General features: G+C 49.4%; 1 protein-coding gene across 1 annotated transcript in view; it reads left to right on the top strand.

Moving 5' to 3' along the window:
- The window catches only part of LOC143133020 (cytoplasmic phosphatidylinositol transfer protein 1-like), an 81,390-nt gene that overhangs the window by 61,795 nt on the left and 5,086 nt on the right, over window positions 1-14,509 (top strand). The window contains exons 3-8 of the mRNA XM_076292832.1: window positions 1,346-1,434; window positions 2,820-2,827; window positions 6,955-7,026; window positions 11,229-11,330; window positions 11,923-12,078; window positions 12,459-12,522. Of these exons, the coding sequence (XP_076148947.1) occupies window positions 1,346-1,434; window positions 2,820-2,827; window positions 6,955-7,026; window positions 11,229-11,330; window positions 11,923-12,078; window positions 12,459-12,522 (491 nt within the window). The remainder of the gene's footprint in view (window positions 1-1,345; window positions 1,435-2,819; window positions 2,828-6,954; window positions 7,027-11,228; window positions 11,331-11,922; window positions 12,079-12,458; window positions 12,523-14,509) is intronic.

Raw genomic sequence — 14,509 nt, forward strand, 5'->3', positions numbered from 1 at the left:
TGGTAGGTTGTGTCCTAGACAGAGCTGAAGCTCTCAGGGCTCGTAAAGCCCGTACGCTCTGGGCAAACTGCAGGAATGGCTGTGACCACCGCTGGCCTCTGGAACTACCTCACTCTCCACGTTGTCCATTAACAGCTCGGCGCTGGAGCTGCTGTGCCTGCCTAACACGTTTGTGTTGGGGAAATGACCTTCTCCCCCTTCTCTCTCTTTCTTTTGCTCACCTCTGTTTCACCTCAACTCAACCTTTCTGTCATTCTCTCTCTCTATCTCTATCTCTCTCTCACTCTCTCTATTTTTCTCTCTAGTCTCTCTAGTTTTGGGTTACTGGTTTTTTGTGTGTGTTTTTTTTGGGAGGGTGGGGTGGTGGGTGGAGGGAGGTTTTATTATGGGTTGGTTTTATTGTTACCTGGTTTCCTTTTTGACTGTCAATAAAGGAACCTTAAAAGTCAAAGTCTCTCTCTATCTCACTCTCTCTCTGTCTCTCTCTCTCCCTCTTTCTAGCTGTCTCATTCTCTGTTCCCTACCTCTCCGTTCTCTCTCACTCCACCTCCTTTTTAACCTCTATCTTTCTCTCCTTCTCTTTCTTTTTCTCTCTTTTTCTTCAAATGTGCCGCTGGACAGCCTGAGGGTGTTTTTGTAGACAACAGTGTGGAATGTGTTGTGGGCTCACTGTCAGTCGCCATAGACCAGAACAGAGCAGCATTAACAACATTTGTGAGGGAAAGAGGAGGAGGGGGAGGTGGAGAAGGAGGAGGAGGACTGGAGGGGTTTGGAGGAGGACATCTGTGGCAGTGTGACAATATGCTCCGAAGGAATGCACAGCCTCTTGGGTGCTTTTTAGTGAATCATGCTGTTTGGTCTCTCTGTGGCTTTTTAAATTGGTCTTGTTCTCTCTCTCTCTCTCTCTCTCTCTCTGCCTTCTGGAGAGGAGGATGAGGGTGGGAATGGCGGATTGGCAGAACGTGGGCTGAGGCGAGAGCTCGGAGCACAGTGTCCGTCCGTCCGTCTGTCTTGGAGACGAGGACGATGAGGGGACAGAAGGGAGGCAGGGATGAGTGGGAGGAACACTTCTCTTTAGCTCCATCCCTCCCTCCAACCCTCCCTGTTCCCTCTCTCTTTCTCCCACGCAGATTTACACTTCCACTTCCACAATCGCTCTCTCTGTCTCTCACACATATGCTATAGTATACCACTTCAATGTTACAAAAATGTAAACAAAAATAGACACACACACACACACACACTCACTCTCTCTTTCTCTCTCTCTCTCTCTCTCTCTCTCTCTCTCTCTCTCTATCTCGTACCTACTGACCTCCTCACCCGTATCTTCTCTTGTCCATTGCAGCAAGCTGCCCACTTGGGCGCGAGCAGTGGTGCCCAAGATCTTCTATGTGACGGAGAAGGCCTGGAACTACTACCCATACACCATCACAGGTGAGCCTCATCTACGCCAGACACGTCAGCACCAAAACTTTGTAGTTCTCAACCCACTCAGCTCAAAGCGTTGTCTAAAAATAGAAGTTTATTTATTCTGCAGTCATTTCTGTTTTTGTTTTGTCCCATCATTTTATTTTTAGGAGTTATAGAATGGGAGCTGTTGCTATGGTAGCTTGCATGAAATCATCCATATAACAAATATTATTTTTTGCATTGCTTCAGGAGAAATAAAATATTCCTGTGTTGGAACAAAAGTTTAATCATTTTCTGACAAGTATCGAGTTGCATCTTGTTCAGGAAGGATCCCGTATTATTTAGCGTTCTTGGTAAAAAAACTGGGTCAGCCAGTGGCGTGTTGGTAAGCGCATTAGAACTGGTTGTGTCAGTGTCGGTGGAGACCCTTTCCTCTGCCCTAGTGCTGTTTAGAGGAGGGGGCAGTAGAAGCGGTAGTTGCCCTGGGTCACCAGAGCGGTAGATCCCAGTACATTATCTCCCCGCCCAACATGGCCTAATGGTGTTTCACATCCCATAATGAGCCTCCGTAATCTGAGCAGAAGAACACCATTAGCCACCAATGAGCTCTCCGTGGGCGACACACCAGGAAGTGCGAGCAGATAATCAAATGAATGAAGGGCCTTAGGAGGGCGAGTAAGGTGCCCTTAAGGGAGTGGTTACCGGCAGGGTGATGGCCAGAGGGCAGCGGCGGCACCTGCCCACAGTTCACAGCAGGCCGAGGACCTCAGTGGGAACGTCCATTAGCACATCGAGGACGAGAGGAGAGCTGCGCAGCATCTTGTTCACACGTAATCTGGAGCGACTGTAAAAGCCATTACTGAAGGGCCCAACAGGCATGATGTATTGGTCATTACCAAGATGGTGGACAGTCAGCCTGACCAGAACAGATACTGACTTGAATGGGTTGCAGTGATAGACAGTGATTACAGTGATGTGCGCAGTGTTATTCCATTATTATAAATGGGCTCAACATTTAATAAGTAGAAAACTCTGTTGTGTTTTTTGCAAATATTGTTGCTGTTCAATCAGCTTCAATCTCCAGTTTTTTTTCCTCTAAATCCTATGTGAGTCTACACACAAACAAGACTTCTGGTTTCTAGATCAAGGATTCTTGATCTGCAGATACTTAAATCTCAAAGGATTTTTCTTTGTGAAAGCCTGGGAGTTTTCCCACTTCTGTCCAGTTGCGTTGGGTTTCCGCCTGCTGTCCAGTTGAAAGGTGCCGCTCTAAAAAAGACAGGAAAAGGAAATGGTTGGTCTTTACTGTAATGTGTTTTGTGAAGGCCGCACTTCAAAGCACTGACTCTGCCCTTTGTCTCCTTCCCTCTGTGTGACCACGCCTGGACTGGACCTCCTGCCCCCTCCAGAGTACACCGTAAGTACCCCCTCGATGTCCTCAACCTCTCATCTCCCTCCCCCTCTCTCTCTCTCTCTCTCTCTTTCTCTCTCTCTCTCATCTCTCTCTCTCTCTCTGAGCAGCTCAGCAGCACTGTAATGCTAGCCGTCAATTTTGTGGTAGGAACTCTTGCTTAAGCACAACTATTTCTATGGCGCTGTGGACCCTTCTAGAACGATGATCTAATTCCGTGTGTTCTACAAAAGAAACGCTCCTCCGTATGCGTATATCCATCCTTAATGGCTAACCAGCGGTAAAAACACTAGGCTAAATAATAGGCTTTAACACATGCAGTTTTGGCCCTCTCAGGCTTTCAACTGTGGTGACGTTTTTAAGTGGCAGGCTTTTTTCCCTGTGGTTTTTGCAAAATTAATGAGGCTTGTTGCTTTTTGCCTTGGCCACATAATGGACTCTAGTCGGGAGTGTTTTTTTAAGGAACATTAATGCATTGTGTTTTGTTGACATGACACTTTTTGTACTGTGCAACTGGCTTGACATGATATCAATGTTTAATAAGAATTGTGTAGCTTTTAATAAACGTTCAGAGAATTTGTAGGTTATAAGTTCAAATGACATAAGGCCAACAGTATCAAAGGACTGTTCTATGGACTAGGTGTAGAATATCAGCCAGTGCAGAACATGATTGGGGTAGAAAAGACTTCCTTGTAAGTCTTATACAGCTCCCAGTCCCACTCAAGACCTGAGTCATTCTGTGCCAGATGCGTCCAGTGTTCCAGGATGGCCAGTGTCCCTGTTCTCATGTCGGACATATGGAGGGTGACCTTTTCGTAAGCCCTCATTGTCTCTCATCTCAGGCCACGGCTTTGATGTCTGATTTCCATTGAAACCAGCAAAGCCCCATCACCCGCTAGGAATTCACTGACTCAAGAGTGAAGAGCACAGCCACTCCCTTCTCTCCTCCTCTTCCTCCTCCTTGACCCCCCCCCCCCCCCAGCCCCCTCCCCCCCACCCAGCCCCTCCAATGTAAATAGCTCTGCACTTCCCATCATCAACTTGTGAAATTAAAGAAATTAAAGCAGAGAGAATGATCTTTAAAAGAAGTGACTCACTCACTTGGCGTCACGTCTCTCGGCGAGCACTTCGTTCAGGCTGGCCAGGGCAAGGCGGGTGCCGTGCGGTGCTGTGGTGACGGACGAAGGATGAAGGAGTGTCGGGGAAGGTTGCTGCACATGAGTCAGCCAGAAGTGGGCAGATGGGTGGAGAGGGGAGGGAGGGTGGAGTAGCTTCCTTCTGCTCCTGTGGCGTCTGGCTCCATTATTTTTGTTGCATCTGCACAGAATGCCCACGCCAAGGGCCCCCTGTCATTTCCTGCACCGTGATGGGTTACTGGCAATTGCCATTGAGGTTACCATGGTGAGCCAATTTATTAATTGCTTAGCAACCACTGTGACCAAATAAAAGCTATGGAATGTGTCGTATTGTTTCGTCCCCTGATGTGGACATTTTGTTCATTCTTTTAGATGTAGATGTAGCTCCAAAAGTGGTTTTAAAACTGGACCATTCATGGTTGAAAAGGCACCCAACGCTGAGGTACTTTCAGAGTGAGAGTGCTTTGACAGCTATTGTGTTCAGCACACTCAGTTCTCTAAGCCTTCGACATCTTTTAATAGAGACTGTCAGTTTCTGTCCATCTCACTGAAGCCCATGAAACTCCGGCACAACCTCCCAGCATCCCAAGGCTTTTAATTTGACATGCTTGGCCACAAAGTTATGTCAAAGAACATGTCATGTGCAATATGCGGGTTATATAGCACACATTAAAAATGGATGAAACTGCTCTGATACTGAAGATATGTCAACTTATTTGATCCACACAGTTTCTAAACTTTTTTTGCCACTGAATGTTGAGCGTGGAGCGTGTGACAGTTCCTCCATCTCCATCTTGTGAAATCAGGCCACGGACTGGGAAAAAAAAGGAATGCCTCTCATCCATCTCATTAGAGATTAGTGGCAGAAGCTGTGGAAGCCTGTGGATGGGCCCGTTGGAGAATTAATTCTGATTAATTACTCTGATTCACCCGTAACTGTGCCAACCGTTCTGTATCTCACATACTGCCACACTCGCCTCTCGTCTCCCACGGCTCCCCTGTCGCTCTTCATCCTCGTACGCTCTCCATCCCATAATTCATCACATTTCCGTTCCTTTTGTTCTTTTGTTCCGCGTATGGTTCTTGTCGGTCCCCGTCTGTGTGGTTGGCTCCTTCCTTCTGTCTCCTCTGGGCCCCCCTCCTCTCTTGAGTTTCTCTTCCCTCTCTTCCTGCTCTACTCCATCACTCTCATTACTCCCACCTCCTCTCCTCTCCTCTCTCTCTTCTCTCTCTTCTTCTCTTCTCTCATCTCATCTGTTTGCTCTGTTGCCTCTTCATAGGTCCCAGTCTTCTCCTCCTGTTCTCCCCCGATACTTACATCCTCCCAGCTCTTGTCTCCCCTCTGTTCTTTTTTTATTTCTCCTCTCCCATCCTCGTGTGTCCTCCCCTTCTTCTCTCCTCCTGGGCTCCCTGTTTCTCACTCACTCCCGTCCCCTCTGGTTTGTCCCTCCCCTCCTCTCCTCCCCATCTCCTCTCCTCCTCTCCTCTCCTCTCTCCTCTCCTCTCCTCCCCATCTCCTCTCCTCTCCTCCCCTCCTCTCCCCTCCCCTCCTCTCCTCCCCATCTCCTCTCCTCCTCTCCTCCCCATCTCCTCTCCTCCCCTCCTCTCCCCTCCTCTCCTCTCCTCTCCCCTCCTCTCCTCCCCATCTCCTCTCTCCTCTCTCCCCTCCTCTCCCCTCCTCTCCTCCCCATCTCCTCTCCTCTCCTCCGCTCCTCTCCTCTCCGCTCCTCTTCTCTCCTGTCCACTCCAGTCCTCTCTCAATCCCTGCTCTCTCATCCTGTGCACTCATTGACTTTTCCGTTCCCTGCTCTCTCTCTCTTACATCCTTTCATAACTTGCCCCCCTCTCTTCCCTCCTCCTCTGTCTCCTGTCCTCTTTTCTCTCTCTCCATCACCCTTCTCCCTCTCTCTCCATCACCCTTCTCCCTCTCTCTCCATCACCCTTCTCTCCCTCTCTCTCCATCACCCTTCTCCCTCTCTCTCCATCACCCTTCTCCCTCTCTCTCCATCACCCTTCTCTACCTCTCTCTCCATCACCCTTCTCCCTCTCTCAGATGTACAGTGTGTCCCCTCACTGCTGGCTTAATGGCCTCCCATGTTTGATTTGATTTAATCTGATATGATGGGCCAGCGGTGAGTCCCCTCGCCTTTGTGTTATAAATGGACTCAAGCAGCATTATGGTTATTGCCAAAGCCTGTCTCTCTCTCTCTCTCTCTCTCTCTCTCTCTCTTTCTATCTCTCTCTCTCTCTCTTTCTATCTCTCTCTCTCTCTCTCTCTCTCTCTCCTTCTCCCATCAGGGGCTTGTTCTTCTCCCAGGGTAGCTAGCTCTGCCGCTGCCACTGAGGCAGATAACGTCGTAGCAAGTTCCTTCAGCCTGCGCGCCCCGCTAATCGAGATCAAAGAGAGAGATTTCATTAGCTTGTTGTAATTGAATGCTGTGTGTGAGGGAGAGAGAGTGTGTGTGTGCGTGTGTGTGTAAGAGAGAGAGAGTTTACACGTGTGTGTGTGTGTGTGTGTGTGTGTGTGAGAGAGAGAGAGTTTACACGTGTGTGTGTGTGTGTGTGTGTGTGTGTGTGTGTGTGTGTGTGTGTGTGTGTAAGAGAGAGTTTACACGTGTGTGTGTGTGTGTGTGTAAGAGTGTGCACCTGTGTGTGTGTGTGTGTGTGTGTCTGTAAGAGTGTGTGTAAAAGTGTGCACATGTGTGTGTGTGTGTGTGTGTGTGTGTGTGTCTGTAAGTGTGTGTAAGAGTGTGCACATGTGTGTGTGTGTGTGTGTGTGTGTGTGTGTGTGTCTGTATGAGTATGCACATGTGTGTGTGTGTGTGTGTGTGTGTGTGTAGGTCTGTGATTATGCCTGTAAGAGCAGCTACGTACACGCGACAGTGGCAGTATTCATCTGCAGGGTACCAGTATAATGCCTTCATCAATATCAATCTTCCTCCCTCCGTGGTGCAGCTTTCATTAACAGCACGATTCTTTTTGTCCGTTTGTTTGCAGTGTTCGTTTCTGCCAAAGTTCTCCATCCACATAGAGACGAAGTACGAGGACAACAAAGGCTCCAACGCCCACGTGAGTACAGCCCGTTTCCATTACACTGATTACAGCATGTGTTGGTCCACTTTTATTATGCATCAATTATCCCAGCGGTAATCTGGCCTCACACAGTCCACATTCCACATAATAGCCTCTGGTTTTAGAGGTCACTGTGTGTGTGTGTGTGTGTGTGTGTGTGTGTGTGTGTGTGTGTGTGTGTGTGTGTGTGTGTGTGTGTGTGTGTGTGTGTGTGTGTGTGTGTGTGCTCATCATGTAGTCCTCATATCCACATAACATTTATCAGCGTGTTTGATGGGCTGTCGGCTACAGTAGAACTCACATTAAAGACGAGCCATTTCCCCCTCTCCTCCTCCTCGGTTTTTCATCTCACTGCGGCTGCTAACGCATGTTGGTTTGCCGTTGCTCGCGGTTACGTTCAGATATGCACACTCACCACCTCTGTGTCCTTGCATAGCTTGTGCTCATAGCGCTGCTTTCCCCGCAACCCGAGCAAGACAGACGGATCAGCTTCACGTCAATTCATCCTTTACTTCTTCTCTTCCATCACTTTCTCCCTGTTCTCTTTCACTTTGTCATCCCCCTGTCTTTTTCTAGGTCTCATTTTTCAGCTTTTTAACCATGCACAAACAAAAGCAGTTGGTCGCTTAATTATCTTCTGTTTACTGTGTGGGGACCAAAACGCTGCATTGCTTTGGAATAAGCTTTTTGTCCCCCCCACCCCCCCTCGCCCCCCGCCAATCATCCTCTTTAACAAACAGTTGTTGCTTTGCGGCTTCCTCAAGCACCTATGTAATCTTGATCTCTGATTGCGGCTATGGAATTGCTCCTGGTAAGGAGTGCCGTGTAAATGAGAGCTCACATATGCTTCGTCCAGACGTTTTGTATGTGGTAGAAAAGTCCTTTAAAGGCGGCTGAGTCGATCTGACCTACTTTAGAGACTATTAGAGAAAAACAATAAGACACTGAAGTGGAAGTGGAGTTTTAGGGAGAGACTACAAGCACAAGAGGCTCCAGCACCATGATTGAGACGCACATTTGTGTGTGTGTGTGTGTGTGTGTGTGTGTGTGTGTGTGTGTGTGTGTGTGTGTGATACTGTGTGTGGGTGTGTGTGTCTGATACTGTGTGTTGGTGTGAATCCAAGGACACACACACACACACACACAAGCACACACACTAGCAGACACACATCTTCCAAGCTCCCTGCTCGTAATGTGAAACCCAATCTCCCCAGTGATGGTGTTACACAAGACCATTGTGATGGCCCCCGAGGCGCCAAACGCAGGCGCAGCTTTCTGTTTCTGCCTGCTGTTATTTCAGCGCGTTTGACTTGATTTGACTTGTCAACGCTCTCCTCCTCCTCCTCCCCTCCCCTGCGCTCTTTACGGCAGATAGCACCTCTGTGAGGTAAACACCTGGCCGACCCCTGACCCCCCCCCCCCAGCTCGCTCACTCCCTGCCGGCACGACTCCGTGGCTCCTGCGGTGAGGTCGCCGTGGAGTCCAGTCGGGAATGGGGGCAGACGGTCGTGGACGCGGCGAAGATGGGACGGAATTCTGTGTTTGTTGATCGGGAGGACGGAGTGGAATTTGGGCGTTTGCTGACAAGCGAGATGGGTTGGAATTTGGGGCTTAGGTCAAGTCAGGGATGAGCGTGTGCCTGTGTGGACAGGAGAGAGTGAGGAATGTCCTCTCAGGGGTCAGAGGTCAGTCTCATCTCAGCCGTGTCCGAGACTGTTGAAGAAGGAGAGGGAGGCCTAGACGGCGGCCGGCCTTAAACAGAACCACAAATCACATTCCTTTCTCATCTCTTCAGCTGTCAATTCAACCGGGACCCAGTGGACCTCTGGCATTTGTGAGAGCTTAGAGGTTCTCTTTCCTTTCTCTCTCTCTCTCTATCTCTCCTCTTGCTGCTTTTATCTCCTCCTGGCTCGGCGCCTGCCCTCCTACTGCCCTTTGTCTTTGTCTCTCTCTCTCTCTCCATCTCTCTCTCTCCATCTCTCTCTCTCACTCTCTTTTTTTCGCTCTCACTCTTCTTGCCCTCTCCACCCAATTCTCAGTGCCCCCCAAGTTTATTTCTTGCCTTCACTGTGGCGGCTTACGTATGCTCCGATCACAGCGGTCAGCAGATGAGCTGTGAGGGGTCTGAATGAGGCCGTGCAGGTCAGACCGCAGCGGTCAGACGAGTCACTCGCTAAATAAGAACTGTCCGAAAGCGCTGCGCGCTTATCTGAATGTTTTCATCAGATTTAAAACAAGTTCAAGTCCATATTCTAGTTATATACCATATAACATATATACCAACTTCAACAAGCTGTAAATCATGTTAATACAGAACATTTGATTGAATACATTGATTAATGCATGGAGTACATACCAGTATATCATTCTATTATTATAAGTCTGAAAATCCCACTGAGAGGCTAATATACTGACGTAGCATCAGTGCACAACCTCTGCAGAGCCAGGAGAGATGAGTTGTGAGATGAGGAGAGGGATCTGATTGGGCCTGAAGGAGGCTTTCTCTCTCTTTCTCTCTCTTTCTCTCTCTCTCTCTCTCTTTCACCTCATCACTCCCAAATAACCCAGTATGCCCCTCATACCCTCTCACACACTACTCAGAGAAATATAGAGACAGACAGACAGACACACACACACACAGACAAAGGGAGAGTAAGACAGACAATCTCTCCATCCACCCCCCCCCCCCTCTCTCTCTCCTTGTCTGCGGTCGAGCCAGAATAATGAAGGCCATTTCATCGGTCTTCTCTGATGCCAGGTCTCTGTTCTCTTCTCTTTCATCTGTCCCCTCTCCTCTCCTCCTGGTCATCGATCCCTACTGCGGTCAGGCCTCGCCGTGGAGACAGCCGGCCGAGCCCGAGCCCATTGGTCCCACTGACCCACCAGGACCATTCATGTAATCTCACCTCAAGAGCCAGTGAGAGAGAGCCAGAGAGAGTGATGAAGAGGTAGAGAGTGTTGGGAAGCGAAATGAAGTGATCCAGAGAGAAAGCGAGAGGGAGGGGGAAACCCCGCTCCGCTCCGTCTGAAGCACTCTGCCCCTCGTTCCTTTTCCGTGTGGTGCGGAGCCCTCTGGCCCCGTGGGCTTTGGCTCTCTGCTCCACACCGAGACAAACAGCTGGCAGCACTCCAGCACCTCCAGCCTCTCAGTCCAACCCCAGTGCAGAGCCACCTTCCGCCGCCACGCGCCTCTGGCTATTAGCTCATAGCCAATCGTAATTGGAATTCTATAGTTAAAGGTGTTAGCTGCTAGCTAATGTGATTGGGCCTGGGCGATGGCTAATGGAAACGTTCTGTGGTGCTTCCAGGGCCTAATGGTTGTGTTTGGTGCTGTTTGGATGCCTAATGTGTCACCGCTGAGTTTGCCAGAGTGATTAGATCATGTAGCACATCCACCACTGAGTGCCTAGTTTACCCGAAGAGCCTCGGTGGAAAGGGGAAAGCTCCCCTGGTGCAGCGTAAAAGCTAGTGCGTGATCATCGATCATCGATCATCGGCTAGTGTGTGTGTGTCTGTGTGTCTGTGTGTGTGTGTGTGTGTGTGTGTGTGTGTGGCGTCGTCGGTGGAGTCGTTCTCCAGTCAGCGTATGTGCCGCTAGCGCTCCGGGCTGCATTGCGCTCTGCGGCGGCTGCATGGCTGTGTTTTTGTGCCAATGCAGTGGCAGGCCGTGATGGAGCAGACCTCGGGTTATTCAACCCTCTGCCCCCGCATCCGCAGCGCAGTAGGCTGCAGAGGGTTGGGGGGGGGGGGGTTAGATACTGCTCCCGCTCACTGATGGCCAGGGACCACTGGAGTATAACCGATGGGAGGGGGAAAGTCATCACGGGCATATCGGTGCAAAAGTTAAATCTATAGTGCCATCTTGTGGCAGGGAGGTGAACTCGCACTGCTCAAGCAAATCAGCCAAGGCCTGCAGGGATGTTTTTTTTTTATTATTGTCACTGCATCATTATGCCGGTCTCCTTCAGCTCACTGAAGAGGATTAGATCAGTGTTATTGGTGGATGGAACCTACTTTGAATTATTAAATCTCCTGAAATGGAGGCCATAGTTGTCTTTGTGTTATGAAGAAGTGAGTCCTTGGCTTTCCATTGCTAGATTCATGCCTGTGTACGTTTTTTCTTCCCTTTGCTTTGCTCCACTTCGCCCATATTTAAGAGTTGTTGACCATGGACTTCATTTTTCTCTTTTTTTGTGCAGATCTTTGACACGGAGGGCAAGGACCAGGACCAGGAGAGGGAGGTGTGTTTCGTGGACATCGCGTACGATGAGATCCCCGAGCGATACTACAAGGAGTCTGAGGTAAGAACTACATGAGGGGGGGCGAAACAAAAGAGAATTACTATCCAAAACAGTATCACAACTGGCTAGACAAGAGACAAGAGAAGAACATGCAGAGTTGTCCAAAGATCATTTTCGATTTTGCACCCTAAATGTTGTAGAAATGTTATTGAGGATGTTCTTAGAGTAGTGTTTGACTTGTGGGGTTGTCATAGAGACATTAGCCTTCTCAGACATAGTGTACGTAGCTAGCCACGGTGCTTATGTCAACCCTTCTGTCACTTCTGCTTCAGCTTGTCCTGTTACTCCTCCAGCTCATCTTGTCCTGTTACTGCTCTAGCTCATCTTGTCCTGTTACTCCTCTCAGCTTGTCCTGTTACTCCTCTAGCTCATCTTGTCCTGTTACTGCTCTAGCTCATCTTGTCCTGTTACTTCTCTAGCTCATCTTGTCCTGTTACTCCTCTAGCTCATCTTGTCCTGTTACTCTAGCTCATCTTGTCCTGTTACTCCTCTAGCTCATCTTGTCCTGTTACTGCTCTAGCTCATCTCAGAGTAGTCCATCATGTCTTCCGTAAGTCTGTCTCATCTTTCTTGTTTTTTTCCCGGGGGGCAGGACCTGCGCTACTTCCGCTCGGAGAAGACGTCGCGGGGCGTGCTGCCCGAGGGCTGGCGGGACACGCAGGAGCCCATCATGTGCTCCTACAAACTAGTCACCGTCAAGTTCGAGGTGTGGGGCCTGCAGACGCGCGTCGAGCAGTTTGTGCACAAGGTGGGACCCTCTCACCAGCCGCTCACACTCACACGGGCCACGGGCATCACATATGTCACATAGGTCCTCTTCACTCACACGGGCCACGGGCATCACATATGTCACATAGGTCCTCTTCACTCACACGGGCCACGGGCATCACATATGTCACATAGGTCCTCTTCACTCACACGGGCATCACATATGTCACATAGGTCCTCTTCACTCAGTTTATGCAGTATGTCCCTGGCACTTGGGTTTGAGTCGTCACACTCATTCCACTAGAGTCATTATTGCGCTGTATATGTTAAACTATTCCAAATATAGCACTATATGTACGTACTTGCTACAAAGTGCTAAATGCTAACTAAGCTCTCCTGTGGTTTTCTCCGTGGTGTCAGGTGATCAGAGATGTTCTCCTCCTGGGCCACAGACAAGCCTTCGCCTGGGTGGATGAGTGGATTGGTATGTCCTGCCACACAGCTTTGACCAAAAACACAAAATAGTGAAATAAGTGAATAAATACATCAATAGATTAAGAAGAGAAAATCATTTTGTTACAAGCCAAGTAAAGAATAGTTATCAGCTAAATAAGTTATGAACATGAACTGCATTTGAGTAGAAATGTATAAACGAGTGTATAACTAATGGAGTCATGGAGTGTATAAGTGATCTGTCATGTCACCTGCATCCTGCATGTGTTTTTGATCACTGCAACCAAACCCATCCTCACCATTCACCACCCACACCTCTCCTCTCTCCACCAAGTGTCTTGTACTAACACTGCCCTGTGTGTGTGTGTGTGTGTGTGTGTGTGTGTGTGTGTGTGTGTGTGTGTGTGTGTGTGTGTGTGTGTGTGTGTGTGTGTGTGTGTGTGTGTGTGTGTGTGTGTGTGTGTGTGTGTGTGTGTGTGTGTGTGTGTGTGTGTGTGTGTGTGTGGACACTGAGGATATTAACTTCCTCCATTTGCTCTATCGCAGTGTGGAGCCCCGAGGGCCATGCCTGTGCTCCCAGCTCCAGGTCATAATTACCCATCTCCCCCATCCACTGCTCCAGCCTCTCTCTCACACACACACACACACACACTCTCTCTTTGCATACCAGCCCTGTTTGCCTTGAGGTCAGATCAATACCTCCACATGGCCAGCAGTAGTCCCTTGCTTCACACGATGGCCCATGCAGATTAGTGCAGGCTGCCCCCCCCCCCCCTTCTCCTTGACCTGCAGTGACCCACACCTGGCCCCCAATGTGGTCGGGCGAGATTAGAGACTTGGATGCTGCCTCAGCAGCTCTATTAGCTGATGAGCGCCGGGCTGCCCTTCGAGGGAATTCTTCAAGGAGGCCAGCTCGGGGAGAGACCAGATGTAATCACACGGCAGCTCTCTCAGCTCCAAGAGATGAGCAGTGGGGTCTGCCAGTAGAAATGTGTTTCACGTTGTCACGGCGACCTGCTCAATGGACTTTTGCAACAGAATGGTATCCCTGAATGCAAGTAGTCAGTCGTGCTATTTCAAATGCAAAATGTAGCAAACTTCCCTTTAAAGCATATTTAGAGCTTCTTCATGTCATATTTAGAGCTTCTTCATGTCATAGTATTGTCTTGCACTCTCTTACACTATGAAGCTATTGCAAGTGAGGGCAGACACATAGTGCATCATATTCCGAATGGGTTATGAATAGGTTGTGACTAGGTTATAGAGAGTTCTGACTGCAATGGGGCAATGTGTGATGGTGCTGAGAGGATGTGAATTGTGTGTGTGTGTGTGTGTGTGTGTGTGTGTGTGTGTGTGTGTGTGTGTGTGTGTGTGTGTGTGTGTGCCTGATAGTCTGAGTGTGAAGTCCACTAACTCCTTCTGTATGCGTGGTGTCGGGTGAGTAGGGTAAGTAGCTCACTGCTTGTGCTCCGTGCACTGGGACTCTCTCTCTCTCTCCCCCTCTCTCTCTCCCCCTCTCTCTCTCTCTCTCTCTCCCCCTCTCTCTCTCCCCTCTCTCTCTCTCTCTCTCTCTCTCTCTCTCTCTCTCTCTCTCTGTCCTCTACACTCTCCTGGACAGAGCACCACACCTCACCTCACCTCACCTCAGATGCACGTGGCCTTCTAGAGACTCTCCTCTCTTGCGTTCATGAAGACCTCCTTTATTTTTCTCGTCCTCTTCTTCTTTCTTGGGAATGTTTTGGTTTTGATTCATCTGATCCAGCTCCTGTGTTTCCTACCTTGAGGGTTCCTTTTTTTGGCGGGCGGAAGGGGGGGGGGGGGGGGGGGGGTTCTCTTGACTGTACTCGGATCTGCTGAGCTTAAGGCCCGACTAGCTTTCACAGCAGGCTCCAGTCTCTCTCTCTCTCTCTCTCTCTCTCTCCGTGGCCTTGGGAAAGCTAGATCAGCCTCCCTCCCTCCTTCTCCTTCTCTCCCTAGTGTTGCTTCATGCTGAAGCACTAACCCCATGTGGCTCTCCT

The sequence above is a fragment of the Alosa pseudoharengus genome, unplaced genomic scaffold, assembly GCF_046254945.1.
Source record: "Alosa pseudoharengus isolate Yale_2024_CS ecotype anadromous, Long Island Sound unplaced genomic scaffold, YU_APseudo_1.1 YU_APseudo_1.1_scf_1, whole genome shotgun sequence".
Classification (NCBI taxonomy): domain Eukaryota; kingdom Metazoa; phylum Chordata; class Actinopteri; order Clupeiformes; family Clupeidae; genus Alosa; species Alosa pseudoharengus.